General features: G+C 42.3%; 1 protein-coding gene across 1 annotated transcript in view; it reads left to right on the top strand.

Moving 5' to 3' along the window:
* Positions 1 to 25,884, top strand: part of LOC126252628 (juvenile hormone acid O-methyltransferase-like) — a 93,034-nt gene that overhangs the window by 31,630 nt on the left and 35,520 nt on the right. The window contains exon 3 of the mRNA XM_049953528.1: positions 20,776 to 20,926. Coding sequence (XP_049809485.1) covers positions 20,776 to 20,926 — 151 coding nt within the window. The remainder of the gene's footprint in view (positions 1 to 20,775; positions 20,927 to 25,884) is intronic.

Here is a 25,884-nt window from a genome sequence, read left to right as displayed (position 1 = left end):
TGCGGCTTTTCGCGGATGATGCTGTAGTATACAGAGAAGTTGCAGCATTAGAAAATTGTAGCGAAATGCAGGAAGATCTGCAGCGGATAGGCACTTGGTGCAGGGAGTGGCAACTGTCCCTTAACATAGACAAATGTAATGTATTGCGAATACATAGAAAGAAGGATCCTTTATTGTATGATTATATGATAGCGGAACAAACACTGGTAGCAGTTACTTCTGTAAAATATCTGGGAGTATGCGTGCGGAACGATTTGAAGTGGAATGATCATATAAAATTAATTGTTGGTAAGGCGGGTACCAGGTTGAGATTCATTGGGAGAGTGCTTAGAAAATGTAGTCCATCAGCAAAGGAGGTGGCTTACAAAACACTCGTTCGACCTATACTTGAGTATTGCTCAACAGTGTGGGATCCGTACCAGATCGGGTTGACGGAGGAGGTAGAGAAGAGTCAAAGAAGAGCGGCGCGTTTCGTCACAGGGTTATTTGGTAACCGTGATAGCATTACGGAGATGTTTAATAAACTCAAGTGGCAGACTCTGCAAGAGAGGCGCTCTGCATCGCGGTGTAGCTTGCTCGCCAGGTTTCGAGAGGGTGCGTTTCTGGAAGAGGTATCGAATATATTGCTTCCCGCTACTTATACCTCCCGAGGAGATCACGAATGTAAAATTAGGAAGATTAGAGAGCGCACGCAGGCTTTCAGACAGTCGTTCTTCCCGCGAACCATACGCGACTGGAACAGGAAAGGGAGGTAATGACAGTGGCACGTAAAGTGCCCTCCGCCACACACCGTTGGGTGGCTTTCGGAGTATAAATGTAGATGTAGATGCATTCAGCGGCCGCCCATTTCCTCTCCAGGCGTGGGGGAAAATGGTAATAACTCCACTTCTAGGGCGAGTAGAACAATAATTCAAAGTTTACATTAAAGAGGAATGTTCCAATTAATTTTCGGTAGCAAAAAAAAATCGTAATTTTTTCGATTTGACCACCTCCGGCTCCCATTAAGATGATTGTGCGATAATTCTCGCACTTGGAGCTAACCCCCTCAGTGTCAGTTACTGCCTGAAGATGATGCACTGAAACACCGAAACTGGTAGCCATACAATAAATAACATCGTAAGTACGGCTGTACGTGTTCCATTTTATTACATAAGTGAACGGCCAAAGTCCACAAAACCTCCAATCACGAGGACGGACGTACAAAAAATAAGAGGTTGGTTTGATAAGTCTGTTACGTTTCCATGAAGGAATGGAACATTTCTGTTTCGCTTTCATGGCTGGTAAGCTTGATTATTCCAAGGATCGTGTAAAGAATTACAACAATGTACGACGTACAATGTACAGACAGCCATCTGGCTTTGTCAGTGAGTCGACTGCAATTGAAAATGGAGAAAACCGAGTTTCATGCTGTTATGAAACATTTTAATTTATAGGATTCGACTACTGAACGAATCAAAACACAACTGGATGAAGTTTATTGAAGGCCATTTACTTTTGGATTAATGAATTTAAACGTGGTCGGACAAGCACCGAAGAAGAAGCGCGGACCGGAAGTCTAATCCAGGTCACCACAAGGGAAGCCGTTGACAAAATGCATGAGATGGTAATGCAAGACGGCCGAATATAAATTCGTGAGACTGCTGAGACTGTAGGCATCTCAAATGAGCTAGTGCGTAACATCCTGCATGGAAAACTGGCTACGAAGAAGCTGCGTGAGAGGTGGATTCCGCGATTACTGGCAGTCGACGAAAAGCGCGTTAGCCACAACATTTCAATACAATGTCTTTCGATGTTTGGTCGCAATGTGCAAGATATTCTGCGTCGATATGTGACTGTTGATGATACATGGATCCATCATTACACACCAGGGTCAAAACGGCAGTCAAAAGAATGGACAAGTCTGGTGAAAGGATGCCGAAGAAGGAAAAGACCATTTCGTAAGCTGGTAAGGTGATGGCCAATGTTTTTTGGGATTCCCAAGGACTAATCCTCATGGATTACTTGCAAAAAGGCAGAACGGTGACTTGACCCTGTTGTGCTTCATTGTTGGAACGTTTGAAATTTGCATTAGCTGAAAAGAAGATCAAGTTTGGCACGCAAAAAAGTACTCTTTCGCCAGGATAATGCACCATCTCACACATCAGCGATAACAATGGCGAAAATGCATGAAATTGGCTTTGAATTGGTTACTCATCCATCCTACTCTGCTGACTTAGCCTAAAATGACTTCTTCCTGTTCCCTACCATGAAACTTTGGCTTACTGGGAAGAAGTTGTCATCAAATGAGGAAGCGATAGTTGTAGTAGAAAAGCATTTTACAGAGTTTAACAGAACCTTTTTTTCCGATGGGATGAAAAATGTGGAGGGTCAACAGAGTAAGTGTATATCCCTGAAAGGAGAGTAAGTCGAGAACTAATATGAGCTGTTTACGAAACAAACAGTTTTTTTTTTACTAGACTTATCAAATCATCCTCGTACTTTCAGAAAAGACTTCCTGAAACTTAAATTTATACGTGATGTTAACAAATGCCTCTTTTTTCATAAATGCTCCTCTTGCTGTAGACAGTTTACATTTTTTATCCTCTCTATATCGTCCAAATACCAAAACTCATCTGTTTCTTTTAGTGTACTCATCTATTTCTTTTCGTGTCTCATAACCTGGTCTGATCCCCACATTATGATCTGATTTAGTTCAACTACATTTCATTTCTCTTATTTAACTTTTGTTGATACACATGTTATATCCTCCATTCAAGACACTTGCCATTCCATTCAACTCCTCTTCCAAGTCCTTTACTGTGTCTTCCAGTATTACAATGCGTTCGGCAAACCTGGAAGCTTTTATTGCTTCTCCCTAAACTCTAATTCATTCTAAAAAAAATTCTATGGTTTCCTTTACTGCTTGGTGAACGTACAGATTGCCTAACACCGTGGATAGGCTACAACCCTACCTCCTTCCCTTCTAAATTGCTGCTTTTCTTTCATTTCCCTTGACTCTTGTAACTGCCATCTGGTTGTCTTCCTATATTTTATCCGTGTTACCTTCAACATTTCAAATGCTCTCTCTAAATCTACAAATGCTATAAATTTAAGTTTGCCTTTCTTTAGTCTGTCTTCTAAGATAAGATATAACTTCAGTATTGCCTCGCTTGTTCCTACATTTCTGCGGAACCAAAACTGACCTTCCCCGATGTCGGCTTCTAACAGCTTTTCCATTCTTCTGCAAATAATACGGGTCAGTATTTGACAACCATGACTTGTTAAGCTGATAGTCCGGTTATATAAGCCTACGAATGAGCGTACGAATGAGCGGCATGCCTTCGAGAGGAATAAGAGCTGTATCTTTCCCTTGCTTTCAGTCGCTTGCAGTTCCATCACATCAAGGCCAGGGTGGCTATCTTTGCAATGACACACCATTGTTTTTCTTACTACTGCTCTTCCCGAACCCACATGAGTCTTTCTCTTCCATATTCCCCTGCATATTTGTTCATATTTGCCATGATGTCGGCGTAGAGCACACTAAATTTGACTACAAAGATTACCCGTCAATTGTCTAATGAATACTGTTTATTGGCTAGAACGGTTTCGATACTTCCCTCGATTTCAATAATTACCTCCTAGCCGGTGACTCCGTCAGTACGTAGCAGCAGTAAACATTTTCCCCCAGCCTCGTATTAGACCAGGGCCGGCCAAACGCTGCACAGTGTGCAGACGTGCAGAAGTGCTGCACATGTGCGCACGTGTGCGACAGCGAGCGAGAGCGATATCTGTTATTAGACATGTGTCCTAAATGAACGGCGTCGGCTCCTCTTCCCTTTTTATGTGGTACAAGCAAGAGTGCAACATACCCAGTCTCGTTTACCCCTGGTGACCGTAACCTTAACAGAGAAGAATTGAGAAATGGCAGGTACTGTGAAAAAGCAAAGGACGGCAGTTCTATGCTCTCGGTCGTTTCAATCAAGCATCAGTGATGAAAATCTCCCGCAATTTCTTGCGTTTGTCAATGAGCCGCGCTTTTGTGCCCGACATTAACTATATCATTTCGCATGATCAGTGATAAACGTGTTTGGATTTATTCCTTTCATAATTAAAAATTAGTGTTTACTAACTGTGAATTATTGCCTCATTCTGCTCCATGTTACATTATTATCAGGAAAATTGGTCATTAAACCGATTGTTGTATACATACATTTAGGGTCTTTTTTTAAATGTGTGAAGGGCTACGCTCAGTTGAAGTCGATAAAACATAACATTCATCTAATTGTCTGTTATTACGCAGATTTCAGACGGAACTGATGAAAGATATAGCAATAATGGTACAGGTGATCATCGAGAGGTCTGCGGTTGTCATTCTGTTCAGAGGTCAGCGAGACAGAAATTATGTGGGTGTGATTGCATTGGTTTAATGTTATTTGAAATCATGACTAAGGTTCGTTGGAAGTCGCTAAGTGCGCTCCTTCTTAAATACTAGATCAAAGCCGGCCGCTGGTGGCCGAGCGGTTCTGGCGCTACAGTCTGGAACCGCGCGACCGCTACGGTCGCAGGTTCGAATCCTGCCTCGGGCATGGATGTGTGTGTTGTCCTTAGGTTAGTTAGGTTTAAGTAGTTCTAAGTTCTAGGGGACTTATGACCTCAGCAGTTGAGTCCCATAGTGCTCAGAGCCATTTTGAACTAGATCAAAAACATTACGCGTATTTACGTGCCGTCAGTCAAGCTGCCTTAATAAAAACCCGCGGTTGTTAACTGTATTACTTGTCTTACTGGGTTAAACTGTTAACATAAAAGTAGACGCCTCAAGGAGTAGACTGTGACAGTATTTTAAATGTTTAATATGCGAAATACCTTCCCATGGTTGGCTTGCAAGCTGTGGAAAGAGCACTAGAATGCGCCGGTACAGAGTATCCCAGCAAGTGGATAAAGCGACATCTGTGCGTAGAAACATGCACTACACGAACACTGACGGCTGCGGCGTGCACGCTGTGACCCGGAAGTTGCACATGTGCAGGAGCATCGCACGCGTGCAGAATTTCTGGCCGGCCCTGTATTAGACGAAACATATTCACTAACGGTCTCCTCAAACCACTGTAACACAATTTATCTTTTTGATATGGATAATTATCCTGTTGGAAGATGCCATCGGCAACGGGAAGAATAAATCATGAAGCGGTCAGGTGGTCCCTAATGATGTTCACGTATTTCAAATGGTTCAAATGGCTCTGAGCACTATGGGACTCAACTGCTGTGGTCATAAGTCCCCTAGAACTTAGAACTACTTAAACCTAACTAACCTAAGGACAGCACACAACACCCAGCCATCACGAGGCAGAGAAAATCCCTGACCCCGCCGGGAATCGAACCCGGGAACCCGGGCGTGGGAAGCGAGAACGCTACCGCACGACCACGAGATGCGGGCGTTCACGTAGTCCATACCGGTCACTGTGCCTCCGATTACTGTGTCTCCGATTACTGTGCCACAGGTTCAATGGAAGCCCAGGTCAATGTCCCCCATAGCTTGAAGAAATCTAGAAGGAAATGACTGTCGAAAGGACTGACTCAGCATACAGAAAAGTCGAAACAACCACTGGTGAAATTAAAAGCAAGGTCGGTAACATTCAGAGTGCACTGGGAATTCTACAGTTTTCAGAAGATAGAACAGATAGGTGGAGAGAGTACATTGAAGACCTCTTTGAGGGGTGGCGTGATACAAGAAGAAAAAGGAGCCGATAGGTAAAAGATAGTGGATCCAATATTAGAGAGGCAGAAGGATAGATAACGTTCCGTAAGAATATCTAAAATCATTGGCGGAAGTGGCAAAACAATGATTATTCACGTTGGTGTGTAGAATGTATGAGACTGGTGAAATACCATCGGACTTTCGAAAAAGCATTATCCAGACAATTCCGGATGCTGCAAGAGCCGAGTTGCCAAAAATTTCTTGCCTCCTCCTTAGTTATGTGATTACCCACGTAATCTTCAACATTCTTCTGTAGCACCACATTTCGAAAGCTTCTATTCTCTTCTTGCCTAAACTGTTTATCGTCCATATTTTACTTCCATTCATAGCTACACTCCAGACAAATACCTTCAGGAAGACTTCCTAAAACTTAAATCCATACTCGATCTTAACAGACTTCTGTTCATCAGAAATGTTTTTCTCTCCATTGCCAATCTACATTTTATATCCTCTCTACTTCAGCCATCATCAGTTATTTTGCTGCCCAAATAACAAAACTCATCTACCACTTTAAGTGTCTCGTTTCCTAATCTGATTCCCTTAGCATCATCTGATTTAATTCGGCTACATTTAATTATCCTTGTTTTGCTTTTGTAGATGTTCATCTTATATCTTTCTTTCAAGACACTGTCCATTCCGTTTAACTGTTCTTCCAAGTCCTTTGCTGTCCCTGATAAAATTACGTCATCGGCAAATCTGAAACTTTTTATTTATTTTCACTGAACTTTAATTCCTACTCCGAATTTTTCTTTTGTTTCCTTTAGTGCTTGCTCAATATACAGATTGAATAACATCGTGGATAGGCGACAACCCTGTCTCACTCCCTTCCCAACCACTGCTTCTCTTTCATGCCCCTCGACTCTTATAACTGCCGTCTGATTTCTGTACAAGTTGTAAATAGCCTTTCGCTCCCTGTATTTTACTCCTGCTACCTTCAGAATTTGAAAGCGAGTATTCTAGTCAACATTGTCAAAAGCTTTATCTAAGTCAACAAATACTGTAAACGTAGGTTTGTCTTTCCTTAACCTGTCTTCTAAGATAAGTAGTAAGGTCAGTATTGCCTCATGTGTCCCTATCTTTCTCGGAATCCAAACTGTTCTTCCCAGAGGTCGGCTTCTACCAGATTTCTTCTGTAAAAACTTCCTGTCAGTATTTTGCAGCCGTGTCTTATCAAACTGATAGTTCGGTAATTTTCAGACTTGTCAGCTACTGCTTTCCTCCGAATTGGAATTATTAGCTATTCTTAAAGCCTGAGGGTATTTCGCCTGCATCTTACATCTTGCATTTCACCTGGAAGAGTTTTGTCACGGCTGGATCTCACAAGACTATCGATAGTACTGACGGAAAATTGTCTACTCCCGGGGCCTTGTTTCGACTTAGGTCTTTCAGTGCTCTGTCAAGTTCTTCTCGCAGTGTCGTCTCTCATCTCATCTTCATCTACGTCCACTTTCCTTTCTATAATATTACCATCAAGTTCATCTCCCTTGTACAGACCCTCTATATATAGTTCCAACTTCCAGCTTTCCCTTCTTTGCTTTGGACCGGTTTCCCATCCGACCTTTTGATGTCCATGTAGCTGCTTCTCTTTTCCGCAAATGTCTCTTTAATTTTTCTGTAACCAGTATCTCTCTTTCGTTTAGAGATACATACTTCTAAATCTTTACATTTGCCCTCTAGTCAGTCCTGCTTAGCCACTTTGCGCTTCCTGTCAATCTCAGTTTTAAACGTTTGTATTCCCTTTCGTCTGCTCCATTTGCTGCATTTTTATATTTTCTTCTTTCATCAGTTAAATTCATTACCTCTTGTCCTATTCAAGGGTTTCTACTGGGCCTTGTTTTTTTTTTTTCGCTATTTCATCTCTTAAAGCTAGCCGCTCATCCTTTACTGCATTCTTTTTCCCTGTTCTAGTCAACCATTGTTAACGCCCCCTCTGAAACCCTCAGCAATCTCTCGTTCTTTCAACTTATCCAGGTACAACCTCCTTAACTTCCTGCGTTTTCCAATTTATTCAGTTCTAATCTACAGTTCATTACCAATGAATTGTGGTCAGAGTCCGCGTCTGCTCCTGGAAATGTCGTACAATTTAAAATCTGATTTCGAAATCTCTGTCTTACCATCGTATAATGAATCTGAAATCTTTCGGTATCTCCTGACCTCTTCCACGTATTGTCTTCTTTTATGATTCTTAAACCAAGCGTTAGCAGTGATTAAATTATGCTCTGTGCAAAACTCTACCAGGCGGCTTCTTCTTTCATTCCTTTTCCGGAGTCCATATTCACCTATTATTTTTCCCTCTCTTCCTTTTCCTACTATCGAACTCCAATCCCCCATCACAATTACATTTTCGACTCCTTCAACTATCTGAATAACTTCTTTTATCACATCATACATTTCTTCAGTCTCTCCATCATCTGCAGAGTTAGTTGCCATATAAACTTGTAATACTGTGATAGGCGTGGGCTTGGTATTTATTTTGGATATGATAATGCGTTCAGTATGTTCTTCATGGTAGCTTAGCGGCGTTCCTAGTTCCTTATTCAATTTTAAACCCACTCCTGCATCACCCCTATTTCATTTTGCGTTTATAAAACTGTATTCACCTGACCAGACGTCCTTTTCTTTGTATTCCCCTTTTTAAATTTTCTAATCTACCTGCACGATTAAGGGATCTGACATTCCACTCTCCGATCCGTAGAACGCCCGCTCGGAGATCCGAATGGGGGACTATTTTACTTCCGGAATATTTTACCCAAGAGGATGCCATCATCATTTAACCATAAAGTTAAGTTTCATGCTCTCGGGAAAAATTACGGCTGTAGTTTCCCCTTGCTTTCAGCCGTTCGCAGTACCAGCACAGCAAGGCCTTTTGGTTGATGTTGCAAGACCAGATCAGTCAATCATCCAGACCGTTGCCCCTGCAACTACTGAAAAGGCTGCTGCCCCTCTTCAGGAACCACACGTTTGTCTGGTTTCTCAACAGATACCCCTCCGTTGTGGTTGCACCTACGGTACAGCTATCTGTATCGCTGAGGCACGCAAACCTCCCAACCAACGGCAAGGTCAATAGTTTAAAGGAGTGGGGGGGGGGGGGGGGGGGGGCTAGAAACTGATTGAGGATATATAAAGGGCTATATAACGCAGAGAACATTTTTGTTCTACATAGTTATCCTACCGTCTGTTACTTACAAACAAACAGTATTTATAGCCAAATGAAAATTGCCAATGTTTAATAGAGGCTTTATTTGTAATGTTTTTCGTCGAGTTTATATAAAACATGTTTCTGTTACCCATTATGAACTTCCGCATTTATCAATAATAACAGGAAACTCTTGCCTTTGATCGTAATGCTAAACATTCTATTAAGTACAAAATGTCAACAATAATTATATACATTTTGTTTGTTTGTGCATTTAAACTGTATTTGCGTCAAACGTATTTGCTTGGTTACATAAAAACGCAAAAGTTATGTGATCAATTTCATTTTATTATTTATAAATTGCAATTTATATCCTGTGAGGATATAAGATACAGAATGGACTAACACTGATTTTATGCGGTTCTGATTATGTGCAAAACAATTAGCCAACAAACAAAAAGACAAAGAGAAATCTTCGGCTCCCAGTTCCTCTCTTACACGTACATTTACGTTTCTACGCTACTAGTGCTACCAATACTACCGGTAATGCTAACATTAATTACGTCATTTATGTGCTCTACCAAAACTATCGAATCGCAGTTTTGGTAGAGTGCTACTCTACTTGTGAGCAACCTGCCTTGTCGCCTGACTGCGTTTTTCCAGTATCGGGCCAATGAACCGAATTTTGTGTCCTGGTTTAGCTGTGACTGAGCCTGCATGGTCATTCCATTTCATATCCCTTCAAATTGTTACATTTAGCTATTTGTATAAGTCGACTTAACCGTATTATGACTTTTTGATATTGCAGTCATAGGATACTACGTGCGTAAATACGCATTTGTGAACACTTAAAACACAGTCGCCTAATAGGTAATAGTTTGAGTTTTTTTCACACGGTACTTCTCGATCTTAGTTAAACTTTCTCTGCGTGTTTCAGACTCATCTAACCGTGTTTCAATTAGTTCCAAGTGTAAAAAAGAATATTTACAGCATTGGACGGAATTTCTCTCATGTCGCAATTACCGTGCTTGAGAAAAGTGGCAGATTTGTGTTGTTACTTCATTACGGACCACCTGCCACACGAGGCTGTCAACAGAACCGAATTCTAAATTACTGTTTTGACACGTTCTGAGATTTCCACCGTTGTGTATCCGTACATTCAAGTTTTTACTGCGCTTGCAGACGTCCCCCACCGGTTTTCTACGATCGACTGGGATGTTGCATGTGCGTTTGCATTCTAACTCTTTAACGCCGTTACCCGATTGCCTACACAATGCACGGACAATTAAAAAGCCTATTAGAGCGGTAAAAACATGGAATCACATCGCATTTGTCGACGCGAATTAGGAGGTGCGCTACAAATCGACAGATTCACAGTTAACGCCAAGATATGTCCCAGATGTAACCGAAAACTTGTGAGAAAACTCACTTCGTCAAGACGTACGTTCCACAATCGTACTGTCATCACCAAAGAAGGCTTTAGTCGTCCGACAGTTATCTGGCATCACAGTTTTGTGAAACAATTACTGTATTCTTTCTTCGAAAACTAGCTAGAGCAGATAGTTCTGGAGCCCCCTCATGGGGGAAATGTGTTTGAGTTAACGGCATGAAATAAACTTAATCAGGCTCAGGATGTCCATGTTGAAACTGATGTCAGTGACCGTGAGGCGGCTGTTAGAATAAAGATTACAAAGTACAGAAAACAGCTAAAACAAACATGAAGATTCACCTGTTCAGTAAACTAGATAAAAAAGGAGCTGTGTCACATCCCAGTGAGAAACTTGAAACATTTAGTTGTGGGTAGGACCATAAAGAGGAACTGCAACTGAAGTTTAGAAGAATACTTGACCAAACACTGGATACACATGTACCTAGCAGTACACTTCGTTATGGGAGGAACCGTCCATGACACACAGTCTCTGTAAAGAAACTTCTGAAGAAACGGACTAATACACAATAGGTGTAAAACAAAGTGTAGAACTGTAGATACAGAAATGTTAGTTGCAACACGTTCGACTGTTAGAAAAGAGCAATCTCTGAAGCCTTCAATGACGAACATAGTAGAATTTTATCGAAAGATATCTTGGAAAACAAAAGAAATTCCAGTCACATTCATATGTAAAGATTCTCAGTGGCACACAGGAACTGAAATTGAGTGTAACAAAGCAAAAGCAGGAAGGCTGAACTCCGCTTTCAAAAATTTCTTTGCAAAGGAAAATCCAGGAGCAATGCTTCAGTTTAATTCCAATCAAAAATGAGTGATATCGATGTATGTTTCAGTGGCGTTGAGAAACAACTGAAAAAGCTTCTGATTTTGATAAGAAACCCATTAAATTCTGTAAGGAATTTGCGGCTAGTTAGCTTCTCTTTTAGTCATGATATACAGTAGATCTCAATAACGAAAAACAACGCTTAGTGATTGGAACGAAACGCATGTCCCGCCTGTCTACAGGAAGGGTAACAGGAGTGATCCACTAAACTACCGTCTAATATACTTGACATCCATTTGACATATTCTGAGCTGAAACGTAATCAGGTATTCCCCATGTCAACCAGCATGGATTGTGAAAAGTCTACAATGTGAAACACAACTCGTGATTTTCTCAGAAGACGTCTGGAAAGCCACTGATCAAGGGAGACAGGCGCATGCAAAATTTCTTGATCTCGCAGAAGTATTTGACTCAGTACCACAGTTACGTTCATTAACGATATTACTGTTATATGGAGTACCAAAAGAAATTCGTGACTGGATTGGATATTTCATGGACAGGGAGGACACAACGTGCTGTCTTGAATAGGAAATCATCCACAGATGTAGAGACAACTTCAGGCGTGCTCCAGGAATTTGTGTTGGGACTCTTGTTGTTCATCTACATCTACATTACTACTCTACAATCCTCCATTAAGTGCCTGGCACAGGGTTCATCGAACCACTTTCACAGAATTTGTCTACCGTTAAACTCTCAAACAGCACGCTGGTGAAAAGAACAGTTAATTCTTTCCGTGCGAGTTCTGTTTTCTCTTACTTTTTACGATGATAATTTCTCCCTATGTACTGGATGAAAAAAAAATATTTTTACAGTTGAAGGAGAATGTTGGAGACCGAAATTCCGTTACAGTATCTCGGCAGAAGGAAAAAAGCCTTTGTTTTAATGATTGCCACCCCAATTCGCGTATCATATCTGTAACACACTCTCCCCTGTTTTACGATAACACGAAACGAGCTGCCCTTCTTTGAAGTTTTTCGATGTCATCTGTCAATTTTATCGGCAAGGATCGCATATCTCGCAGAAATACTACAGAAAAGGAAGGAGAAGCGTTGTCTCTTTAGTAGATTTGATACGTCTTCTAAGCGTTCTGCCAACAAAACGCCCTCTTTGGTCCATCTTTCCTACGACATTATCTAAATGATCGTTCCAATTTAAGTTGTTCGTAATTGACATCGATAGTTTAATTGACGGCCTTTAAGTTTGTGAGATTTATCGTGTAACCGAACTTTGGCTGGTGCCTTTCAGTACTCATGTGGATAACCCCACACTTTTCAGTACTTAGAGTTAATTGCCACTTTCCGCACCTTACAGATATCTTTCCTAAATACTTTTCTTGTTGCTTTTGCTCTCCTGATGACTTTTCTGGACAGTAAATGATCTAAGACAGCTGCTCAGATTGTCTCCTAAATCGTTTAGGAACATTAGGAATAGTGTTGGACCTACAACATTTCCTTGGGGAACGTCCGATATCACTTCATCTGCTTAATGTTAGTAACATGGCGTTCTATATCAATAGTAACCTCAGATATTTCGTAAATTACGTTGTTATCTGTAATGAAACACTACCTAAAAGGAGCTGTACAAATATTACATCTCTATGAGATTTCAAAGTGGTCCAAAGATTGGAAACTTGCTTCAAGTGTAGTCAAACCTATAACTGTGTACTCCACAAAATTAGGAGGAAAATGTATACGCTAACTATACCAGTAAGTAGTAATTAAAATCATTTAATTCATGAAAACTCCTAAATATAGCAATACGGGGAGACATGATATAGAACGATCAGAGACTCCCGCTCGTAGGTAATGCCGGTACCAGACTTCTGTTCATTGGTGTTGCTGTTGCTGTTGTTGTTGTTGTGTTCTTCAGTTCAAAGACTGGTTTGATGCAGCTAAGCCTCTTCGTCTCCGAGAAACCACTGCAACCTACATCCCTCTGAATCTGTTTACTGTATTCATCTTTTGCTCTCCTCTCTCTCTACGATTTTTACCCCCCCCCCCCCCCCCCATGCCTCTTTCCGCTACTGACTAGGTGATCGCTTGATGCCTCAGAATGTGTCCTACCAACCGATCCCTTCTTTCAGTCAGGTTGTACCAAAACTTTCTATCCTCCCCAATTCTATACAGTACCTCCTCATTAGTTACGTCATCTACCCATCTAATCTTCAGCATTCTTCTGTAGCACAACATTTCAAAAGCGTCTATTCTCCTCTTGTCTAAAGCGTTTATCGTCTAGGTTTCTCTTCCTTATATGGCTACAACTACACACAAACACTTTCAGAAAGGACTCCCTGACACTAAAATTTATACTCGATGTTAACAACTTTGTCTTCTTCAGAAACCCTTTCCTTGACGTTGCCAATCTGCATTTTATGTCCTCCCTACTTCGACCATCGTCAGTTATTTTGCGTTCCAAATAGTAAAAAAATCATCTGTTAGTTTAAGTGTCTCATTTCCTAATCTAATTCCCTTGGAATCACGAGATTTAATTCGACAACGTTCCATTATTCTCGTTTTGATATTGTTGAAGTTCATTTCATATCGTCCTTTCAAGACACTATCCATTCCGTTCATCTTCTCAATTACAATGTCATCTGCAAACGTCAGAGTTTTTATTTTTTCTCCGTGGAGTTTAATTCCTGCTCCAAATTTTCCTTTTGTTTCCTTTATTGCTTGCTCAATATACAGATTGAACAACACAGGCGATAGGCTACAAACCTGTCTCACTCCCTTCTCAACCACTGCTTCCCTTTCGTACTCCTCGACTCTTATACGAGTAATTGCCATCTGGTTTCTGAACAGATTGTAAATAGCCTTTCGCTTCCTTTATTTTACACCTTCACCTTTAGAGTTTGAAAGAGAGTATTCCAGTCAACATTGTCAAAGCTTTCTCTAAATCTAGAAATGCTAGAAACGTAGGTTGCCTTTGCTTAACCTATCTGTTATGAGAAGTCGTAGGGTCAGTATTGCCTCGCGTGTTCCTACATTTCTACGGAATCATTGGTAGGATAGAGAAAAATATGCAGAGCATCCACAGTAGAGATGGATTACAAAACAACTGAGTGACCCATCATAGAATATCGCTCAGGTGTGTGGCACCCATACCAGATAGGGCTAGTAGGGTATACTGACTGTATACGGGTAAGGGCAGCGCGTATTGTCTATGGTTGGTTTGACATACGGGGCAGCGAGATGGAGGTGCTGAAAAACACAGAATGGCACGCGCTTCAAGGTAGATGTCAAGAATCCTGGGAAGCCGATAGTCGGTGTTTCAAGAGCCAGTATAAAGTGAGGAATATAGGAGTATACTACAATCCCGCACGTGTCGATCCCGTAAGGACTGCGGGTACAAGATCAGACAAACTACGGTGCTCACAGAGTAATTTAAGCAGTCATTCTTCACACACTCCATACATTACGGAATGGGATGGAGCCCCAATAAGTGGCACAAAGATAGGTACCCTGTTCCATGCATTCCACTGTGATTTGCAGGGTATAGACGGAGGTGTAGATGTATGTGTAGATGCATAGTGGAGACTCCCAAGGCACATCAATGAGACACGTTGTAGCACCGATATATTGTGATATCCTTCCACAGAACACGTGGAGGCAAAGCAGCAACCAGTCAAGCCCTCTGACAAAGGAAGAGCGCCCTAATAAAATTTAACCATTACTTTTGGTACCACATTAGCTTCGTCTTTAGATTACGAGTCGACTGATATTAGTCACGAGCTGATCGGCCCAGTAGATTACAAGTCGATTTAATTAACTGCCGATCAAATCATACCAAATGAATTTTCCCCAGCAATTAGGTACCTCCGTGGCCTTGCCTAACAACATGACTCCGGGCTGGTGAATATATAATAATTTTCTGACCCCTAGTTTAATTAATATAAAATTGGTACAACATGGCATATTTCTAGAAGGCTAAAGAAGTCGTTAGTTCGAATCTCAGATCTTCCTCGCCGCCGGCAGGGGCACACGCCGTTTTTGCGGAAGACCTTCTATTCCAGGTGCACCAACTGTGAGGGCGCCAAGAGTGCTTTCACGGGTCTGAACGAATACGCGAGAGGCACTCCTATTAGGTTGGTCAAGGAGCATCTCTCTTTGTCGGCGGAGGTGGACGGTGCCGTAGGTCTTGGAACACTAAAATGACGGGAGGCGCTCTCGACACCCCAGTCGAAGCCAGTTCTTACAAGGAAACCCTTTTAGTGCGAGGTCGCAAGTTCAATCTTTACTAAGGCTCATTTGAAAGAGTTGTGTTAATGATCATGCGAGGAAAAATATTAGCTGCTAGTGACTCACCTCGTGCGTCATGAGGGCGACACAAAATGAGTGTCCGAGAGGCGAAGAGATTAACCTTCCACGGAATGTATGTGTTACACTACACAAAATGGACATCGTCGACATTCAAGAAATCTTCAAAACAAACCATTAATTTGCACCATGAACACCGGTCAAACAATGGAGCGCCGCAGTGATCTCAAAGATTCGCTCCATCAAGATCGAAATGGTAATTAAGTCAAGACCCTAAGCTGTCGACAGGCATTGATACACATCAGCGGGGACAGTTAAAAATGTGTATCCCGACCGGGATTCGAACCTGGGATCTCCTGCTTACATGGTAGACGCTCTATCCATCTTTTTTTTATCTCTTTTTTTTCTATATTGTTAGTTCAATTTGTTCGGTGCGGACGTCCGATGACACCCGTTCAGGTTCTTCGTTTATCCGTTCACTCAGTTTTTTATTACAGAGGGTAGCTAAACCTCTAACCGAGTATGCTGAGCTACCGTGCCGGCATTATATATATATATATATATATATATATATATATATATATATATATATATATATATATATATATATATATATATTTTCGTTATAGCCATCTGAGCCACGGAGGACACAGATGATAGTGCGACACTGCAGGGATTTGTCCCTTGCACGCTCCCCGTGAGACCCCCATTCCCAACTTAATGTCCACACACTACATTCGTAGTGCCCCTGCCCATTACACTCATTACTCGCGGCAAACAATCTTACCGAGTCTCGTAAGAGTTCGGGCAATGCATGTGCATCCAGCACATAAGAAGGTCAATGGACGGTTAGCCTTAACTATATGAAAATGGTATCTGTTCCTAAGGACATGAGTGTAATGGGCAGGGGCACTACGAATGTAGTGTGTGGACATTAAGTTGGGAATGTGGGTCTCACGGGGAGCGTGCAAGGGGTGTCCTCGGTAGCTCAGATGGACAGACCATCTGCCAAGTAAGCAAGAGATCCCGGGTTCGGGTCCCGGTCGAGGCACACACTTTCAACCGTCCCCATTGATGTATACCAACGTTTGTCGACAGCTTAGGGTCTTGATTTAATTCTCATTTCGTTCTAAAAGAGCTGCATAGTCACCGATGGTATCTGTTCTTTCGGACATGTCCGAAAGAACAAATACCATCTTCATATCAAGATCGAAGGCGAATTCCTTGGAGTTACAAACCGTGCAGGACGTTCAGCTAGGTATCCACTCTTAATGACAGCATGTAACGGAGTGATGAGAAATTACGGAATCTGTTGGCATGCAGCCGAATGCAAAACAGTATGTCGTGGAGGTTATCGTGAAACTGGCTATCCTTTAAGGCGTAACTGCAGGTAGTGTGATAATGTTTTATATGCACGGTTAAATCAAACATCCAGAGGCTGAATTTGTCGAGTGGTTCCTGGTGGTAAGAATTGCTATGCCACACACTTTTCGGGAGGAATAGATGCTCTAAAGGAGCATGATGTTTATACGCAGGTCAGGAGTCAAGCAAAAGCAAGTTATTTTGACCAGCTATAGTCCAAAAGTACTGCTCATACTATAGTTGTAGTTCTCTTACGTCCATTTTCCCACTGTTGCTTGCTGTGGCGTAAATATTCCCTACTGTCCTTGCAAGATCACTCAAACGAGAAAGAATAGTAGGGAGCAGAGCACCTCAGATTTCTCGCAGCACAGTAAATAATTTTCCAGCCAATTTACCATCCAGATTAACAGTCGGCATAATTGTATGCGAATGCGTTAAGGCAATGAGGCTACTTGATCATGATACAACTCATGGTACCTCTAATTTCCAGGGTTCCTTTGATACAACTTTCCTCTTCAAATCCCAATTGATCGGAGTTTAAAACAAATTCGTTACTGGGCGATATGATAAGTTTATCTCATCTACAAATTTTCGGACCGATTCCACAGTTTCCCGTGCATCGTCAAGTTGGCGCTTTGTTTGGAATTTCGTTATCTTATGTCTTCCAATTTTTTGAAGTGCATAACGTAGTAGGTCACTGTCATACACATCCTGTAAATTGTGTCGAGGACACTCGAAATGCACAAACACCAGTTTCTGTAACAAGTGCGCCTTGTCGTTTCTTGACTACCCGTAGTTTTTCTTATGCACTACACTATCGTGTTGCTGCAGACTTAATCGAAATCTGTTCATAATTGTTCCTTTACTATGCTGCGGGTGATCTTTCATGCATATAATTATGTTTAGTACCTGCTCGTTGGACAACGATTGTCCTTTACTACGTTTCACTCCGGACGGTATTTGTAGATCCCTGTCGGACAAGGATGATGAATTACTTGACTCGACAGCTGTTTCAGTACCACTTCCACTTGCTCAGGACGTGTCGTCATCATTGTACTCCCCATGTACATGTACGCACTGTCGAGTATATACGATACCAAACATTCCACTGACTGATCACGCAGAAACGCTAATATTTCATGTGCCACTTCTTTCTCGTTCTGCAAAATTCCTGGGCTTCCTTTCTGACGAAATGTCAACTTCGGCAACCGTAGTTGTAGATATAATGCAACGTTTGCTTTGTTTATCGTTGCCATTGCTATTCTTTGTTTATCGTTGCCATTGCTCTGCTTTGTATCAACACCATTAGCACTGCTGTGAGTTGCTTGTCGATTAAGCAGTTCAACGAAGCTCCATAGTCTCATGCTGTGCTCTCCACTGGGTACCTCCAGTCCTGCCCCCTGCTTCCAATATCAACCATTGTTGCTGTTGCGTGGTAGACGATATGTGTGGCGTCGAATGCCGTAAATATCGTTGGCCTTTTGCAACCTCGCACTCAGGCGGTACCTTGTTAGTAGGTGGAAGTTCGTGACCACCGTCCGAGATCGTATTGCCGTCATCATGTACAAATATACATGTTGCTTACATCCATAAGCGCCATTGATCGCGCGACACAGTCCAGCACAGTCAGTGAACAGTTTCCGCGTGCTAATAAAAAAAAATGGTTCAAATGGCTCTGAGCACTATGGGACTTAACATCTGAGGTCATCAATCCCCTAGAACTTAGAACTACTTAAACCTAACTAACCTAAAGTCATCACACACATCCATGCCCGAGGCAGGATTCGAACCTGCGACCGTAGCAGTCGCGCGGTTCCTGACTGAGCGCCTAGAACCGCTAGACCACCGCGGCCGGCTGCGTGCTAATCGGTAGTAATTTCGACGCGACACGATAACGTGTACACCAAACGACTGTTGCAGAAATCATATCATGTTTCCTTGAAAGCAATTTCAGTGACCCCAGCGCAGGCTGGTCTCATCAATTCTCATGACTATTAGTAATTCAGCCACCTCTCGGTCCACTCTGTCTTAATTCAGGAGTTGGAACATTCAATACTTTCTCTGTAATTTGTATTACACTACAGGCCATTACAATTGCTACACCACGAAGATGACGTGCTACAGACGCGAAATTTAACCGACAGGAAGAAGATGCTGTGATATGAAAATGATTAGCTTTTCACAGCATTCACACAAGGCTGGCGCCGGTGGCGACACCTATAATGTGCTGACATGAGGAAAGTTTCCAACAGATTTCTCAAACACAAACACCAGTTGACCGGCGTTGCCTGGTGAAACGTTGTTGTAATACCTCGTGTAAGGAGGAGAAATGCGTACCATCACGTCTCCGACTTTGATGAAGGTCGGATTGTAGCCTATCGCGATTGCGGTTTATCGTATCGCGACATTGCTGCTCGCGTTGCTCGAGATCCAATGACTGTTAGTAGAATATGGAATCGGTGGGTTCAGGAGGGTAATACGGAACGCCGTGCTGGATCCCAACGGCCTCGTATCACTAGCAGTCGAGATGATACGCATCTTATCCGCATGGCTGCAACGGATCGTGCAGCCACGTCTCGATCCCTGAGTCAAGAGATGGGGACGTTTGCAAGACAACAACCATCTGCACGAACAGTTCGATGACGTTTGCAGCAGCATGGACTATCAGCTCGGAGACCATGGCTGCGGTTACCCTTGACGCTGCATCACAGACAGGAGCGCCTGCGATGGTGTACTTAACGACGAACCCAGGTGCAAGAATGGCAAAAGATCATTTTTTCGGATGAATCCAGGTTCTGTTTACAGCATCATGATGGTCGCATCCGTGTTTGGCGACATCGCGGTGAACGCACATTGGGAGCGTGTATTCGTCATCGCCATACTGGCGTATCACTTGGCCTGATGAAATGGGGTGCCATTGGTTACACTTCTCGGTCACCTCTTGTTCGCATTGACGGCACTTTGAACAGTAGACGTTACATTTCAGATGTGTTACGACCCGTGGCTCTACCCTTCATTCGATCCCTGCGAAACCCTACATTTCAGCAGGATAATGCACGACCGCATGTTGCAGATCCTGTACGGGCCTTTCTGGCTACAGAAAATGTTCAACTGCTGCCCTGGCCAGCACATTCTCCAGATCTCTCACCAATTGAAAACGTGTGGTCAATGGTGGCGGAGCAACTGGCTCGTCACAATACGCCAGTCACTACTCTTGATGAACTGTGGTATCGTGTTGAAGCTGCATGGGCAGCTGTACCTGTACACGCCATCCAAGCTCTGTTTGGCTCAATGCCCAGGCGTATCAAGGCCGTTATTACGGCCAGAGGTGGTTGTTCTGGATACTGATTTCTCAGGATCTATGCACCCAAATTGCGTGAAAATGTAATCACATGTCAGTTCTAGTATAATATATTTGTCCAGTGAATACGCGTTTATCATCTGCATTTCTTCTTGGAGTAGCAATTTTAATGGCCAATAGTGTATTTGATTATTATTGTGTCTTGATCTGCAGCAAGACGAGTCTTCGCAGTTTCTTAACTTAGTTTCTTAACTTTTTCGGCGAGGAGTAACCGTTATTCACGTGTAACAGCCTACCTGTCATTTAACGTGTTGCCTTCAAACACTATGTGCAACATCGTATCAGATTTGCCTGTTTGTTTTCTTGGTTTGTGGCTTCCCCTGTTGTCTCTTTCTTGATCAGTTAATCACTAAAACCAAGCCAGACGTGATGGAGCCTGACGGAGGCCGCGGCCGGGACAACAGAAGAATCACAGGTGAGATTTAATTTCGCCAGTTCAGAGGGGCATAAGAAAAACGGACAACCAAATTAATTACTCAATCATTGTTCATTGACCTTCGTAAACCCCCACCACCAGCCACAACGTGAAGATGCGTGACTTCTACCAGCTGTAAGTGAGACAGTTTCATGACGAAGACGTGACTAGTGCGTGGACTTACTGAAAGCCCGGTTACAAACAGCGCTTTTTCAACACGCCTGTTTCGTTACGTTTGCAGGACTACAAGAATTTCGTGTCGCCGTATCATCTCCAGCTCGACCGCGTGCAGCACCTGAGAAGCTTGCTGGTTGAGAGCGGCCTCACAGTGAAGACGTGTCGTGAGGAGAATGACTTCGCCTTCTCTTCCCCACACCAGCACGAGATTATAGGTACCATCTACACCTGCTTGTGTCGATCAGTCTATTTCTAAACGTTTTTCCTTGGCACTGCATGCACTCTTCTCTATATTGTTCTTTCCTCTTCATTTCTTGATAGCTGTGACATTGCATTAACGCTAGTCGATCATCAAGTATTTTCTTTCCTGGCCTGCCCTTGCTTTTCTCACCCACAAAGTTTACTTCCAACTAATTTTTTTTGAAAATGAATTCCTAACAGCAACCATCTGAGACCTACAGCTGAATGGCGGGCTACTCTAGGGTTACCCACACATCACAATCTGCGCCTGCTAGCGCATAACGTCACTCCTGCATTTTTTCTGGTGTCATCTATCCGCCTTAGATTAGGTTTTCACATCGGAATTTTTGTAGATCTTGCAATTAAGCATGATTAACCTTGGTCTGCCTACCATAACTCGCCTCACTACATGCTGCTCACAGTCATAATCACAACTTACATTCCAGTTTCTTTTTGTGTGGATTCTGGATGGTACTTACCGTTGTACCACGACAATGCAACCCATCAGTTATCTGTGCCAACTTGTTTCAGAAGTGTGCAAACGTTCAACTCGCCAGTCTTCTATTTTCTTTCAAAATGTACTTTTAAAAGGACTCTGCCTAGCTCTTTGCCACATTAATTCTGTGTAGCCGCACATAGTATGTCTCTCGGAGGACGAGGACTTTGCCTCCTCAGAGTCAATCAGGGACCTTAGCGCAGATTACAGTTTGAGAGAGATTAGTGTGTCGAAGGGACGCCATTCTGAGCTAACTTTTTGTGTTTTACGGACATTGGTCTGGTGTTGCACTTATTTAGGTGACGTGGCTACATGCTCCTTGCTTGAACCACGTTTTCGACTCAAACTTAGCTTACATTTCTTGCAGAATATATTAATTTTGAATTATGTTTCACTTGGAGCAATTTCTAGCCTTGCATGTTTATTTAAATTCCAATGGACCACAGTATTCCTTTGTCTTAGGATCGGAAAAATGGGCCCACGTGGATAAAGATACCCAGTTGTGGACCTCACATACGTGAGCCCCTGTGCAAATCAGTCCCTCTTTCTCTCTCAGCTGTTAATAACCAAATTATCTTGCTCATACTATTTCTTTGCTAGTGCAGTAAAATTACGAACTTGATGGATTTTAAGTAACTTCTGAGGTTTGCACTCATTGATTGAGATTTGCCTTGCATGTGACCAAAATACTTGCATATTAGATCGTCTTTATAGGAAATGTTAGCATTTGTCTACTCACTATGTTTAAGGTTCCCTTTGTGCGAGCATGAAACAACGTGGTTTTGCTTATTCTCGAATCAGTAGTGAGTAACTCATGACACTTTGTCTCAATTGACGGCTCTCTTGCTACATTTGCCACACGTAATGTGCGCTCTTTTTTACCGCCACTCACTACGCTTTCTTCCCCCATGAACCATGGACCTTGCCGTTGGTGGGGAGGCTTGCGTGCCTCAGCGATACAGATGGACGTACCATAGGTGCAACCACAACGGAGGGGTATCTGTTGAGAGGCCAGACAAACATGTGGTTCCTGAAGAGGGGCAGCAGCCTTTTCAGTAGTTGCAGGGGCAACAGTCTGGATGATTGACTGATCTGGCCTTGTAACATTAACCAAAACGGCCTTGCTGTGCTGGTACTGCGAACGGCTGAAAGCAAGGGGAAACTACAGCCGTAATTTTAACCGAGGACATGCAGCTTTACTGTGTGATTAAATGATGATGGCGTCCTCTTGGGTAAAATATTCCGGAGGTAAAATAGTCCCCCATTCGGATCTCCGGGCGGGGACTACTCAAGAGGACGTCGTTATCAGGAAAAAGAAAACTGGCATTCTACGGATCGGAGCGTGGAATGTCAGATCCCTTAATCGGGCAGGTAGGTTAGAAAATTTAAAAAGGGAAATGGATAGGTTAAAGTTAGATATAGTGGGAATTAGTGAAGTTCGGTGGCAGGAGGAACAAGACTTTTGGACAGGTGATTACAGGGTTATAAATACAAAATCAAATAGGGGTAATGCAGGAGTAGGTTTAATAATGAATAAAAAAATAGGAGTGTGGGTTAGCTACTACAAACAGCATAGTGAACGCATTGTTGTGGGCAAGATAGACACAAAGCCCATGCCTACTACAGTAGTACAAGTTTATATGCCAACTAGCTCTGCAGATGATGAAGAAATTGATGAAATGTATGACGAGATAAAAGAAATTATTCAGGTAGTGAAGGGAGACGAAAATTTAATAGTCATGGGTGACTGGAATTCGGCAGTAGGAAAAGGGAGAGAAGGAAACATAGTAGGTGAATATGGATTGGGGGGAAGAAATGAAAGAGGAAGCCGCCTTGTAGAATTTTGCACAGATCATAACTTAATCATAGCTAACACTTGGTTCAATAATCATAAAAGAAGGTTGTATACCTGGAAGAATCCTGGAGATACTAATAGGTATCAGATAGATTATATAATGGTAAGACAGAGATTTAGGAACCAGGTTTTAAATTGTAAGACATTTCCAGGGGCAGATATGGATTCTGACCACAATCTATTGGTTATGTATGAACTGCAGATTGAAACTGAAGAAACTGCAAAAAGGTGGGAATTTAAGGAGATGGGACCTGGATAAACTGAAAGAACCAGAGGTTGTAGAGAGTTTCAGGGAGAGCATAAGGGAACAATTGACAGGAATGGGGGAAAGAAACAGTAGAAGAAGAATGGGTAGCTCTGAGGGATGAAGTAGTGAAGGCAGCAGAGGATCAAGTAGGTAAAAAGACGAGGGCTAATAGAAATCCTTGGGTAACAGAAGAAATATTGAATTTAATTGATGAAAGGAGAAAATATAAAAATGCAGTAAATGAAGCAGGCAAAAGGGAATACAAACGTCTCAAAAATGAGATCGACAGAAAGTGCAAAATGGCTAAGCAGCGATGGCTAGAGGACAAATGTAAGGATGTAGAGGCTTGTCTCACTAGGGGTAAGATAGATACTGCCTACAGCAAAATTAAAGAGACCTTTGGAGAGAAGAGAACCACTTGTATGAATATCAAGAGCTCAGATGGCAACCCAGTTCTAAGCAAAGAAGGGAAGGCAGAAAGGTGGAAGGAGTATATAGAGGGTTTATACAAGGGCGATGTACTTGAGGACAGTATTATGGAAATGGAAGAGGATGTAGATGAAGATGAAATGGGAGATAAGATACTGCGTGAAGAGTTTGACAGAGCACTGAAAGACCTGAGTCGAAACAAGGCCCCGGGAGTAGACAACATTCCATTAGAACTACTGATGGCCTTGGGAGAGCCAGTCATGACCAAACTCTACCATCTGGTGAGCAAGATGTATGAGACAGGCGAAATACCCACAGACTTCAAGAAGAATATAATAATTCCAATACCAAAGAAAGCAGGTGTTGACAGATGTGAAAATTACCGAACTATCAGTTTAATAAGTCACAGCTGCAAAATACTAACGCGAATTCTTTACAGACGAATGGAAAAACTGGTAGAAGCGGACCTCGGGGAAGATCAGTTTGGATTCCGTAGAAATGTTGGAACACGTGAGGCAATACTAACCTTACGACTTATCTTAGAAGAAAGATTAAGAAAAGGCAAACCTACGTTTCTAGCATTTGTAGACTTAGACAAAGCTTTTGACAACGTTAACTGGAGTACTCTCTTTCAAATTCTGAAGGTGGCAGGGGTAAAATACAGGGAGCGAAAGGCTATTTACAATTTGTACAGAAACCAGATGGCAGTTATAAGAGTTGAGGGGCATGAAAGGGAAGCAGTGGTTGGGAAAGGAGTGAGACAGGGTTGTAGCCTCTCCCCGATGTTATTCAATCTGTATATTGAGCAAGCAGTAAAGGAAACAAAAGAAAAATTCGGAGTAGGTATTAAAATTCATGGAGAAGAAGTAAAAACTTTGAGGTTCGCCGATGACATTGTAATTCTGTCAGAGACAGCAAAGGACGTGGAAGAGCAGTTGAACGGAATGGACAGTGTCTTGAAAGGAGGATATAAGATGAACATCAACAAAAGCAAAACGAGGATAATGGAATGTAGTCAAATTAAATCGGGTGATGCTGAGGGGATTAGATTAGGAAATGAGACACTTAAAGTAGTAAAGGAGTTTTGTTATTTAGGGAGTAAAATAACTGATGATGGTCGAAGTAGAGAGGATATAAAATGTAGACTGGCAATGGCAAGGAAATCGTTTCTGAAGAAGAGAAATTTGTTAACATCAAGTATAGATTTAAGTGTCAGGAAGTAGTTTCTGAATGTATTTGTATGGAGTGTAGCCATGTATGGAAGTGAAACATGGACGATAACCAGTTTGGACAAGAAGAGAATAGAAGCTTTCGAAATGTGGTGCTACAGAAGAATGCTGAAGATAAGGTGGGTAGATCACGTAACTAATGAGGAGGTATTGAATAGGTTTGGGGAGAAGAGAAGTTTGTGGCACAACTTGACTAGAAGAAGGGATCGGTTGGTAGGACATGTTTTGAGGCATCAAGGGATCACAAATTTAGCATTGGAGGGCAGCGTGGAGGGTAAAAATCGTAGAGGGAGACCAAGAGATCAGTACACTAAGCAGATTCAGAAGGATGTAGGTTGCAGTAGGTACTGGGAGATGAAGAAGCATGCACAGGATAGAGTAGCATGGAGAGCTGCATCAAACCAGTCTCAGGACTGAGGACCACAACAACAACAACACTACGCTTTGTGCTACGTAATATTTTCAGCTCCACGCTAAGTACTGCTGTTGCAGCTGGTTTCTGAAAGTAGTTCTGCCGGCAGCAACGACTACAGATCGGCCATCTGTGTAATTTCACCGATGATTTTTAGGGTTTAAAAATTCATTTACTTCGATACTTAGATTCAGATCGCACAAACCGCAAAGACAATTGCACTGCACGAGTCTTCATCTACAAATGCTTCAAATGGCTCTGAGCA

This window comes from Schistocerca nitens, chromosome 4, assembly GCF_023898315.1.
Source record: "Schistocerca nitens isolate TAMUIC-IGC-003100 chromosome 4, iqSchNite1.1, whole genome shotgun sequence".
Taxonomy (NCBI): Eukaryota; Metazoa; Arthropoda; class Insecta; order Orthoptera; family Acrididae; genus Schistocerca; species Schistocerca nitens.
Note: the sequence above shows the minus strand (reverse complement) of the source record. Positions and strands in the feature narration are given on the sequence as shown.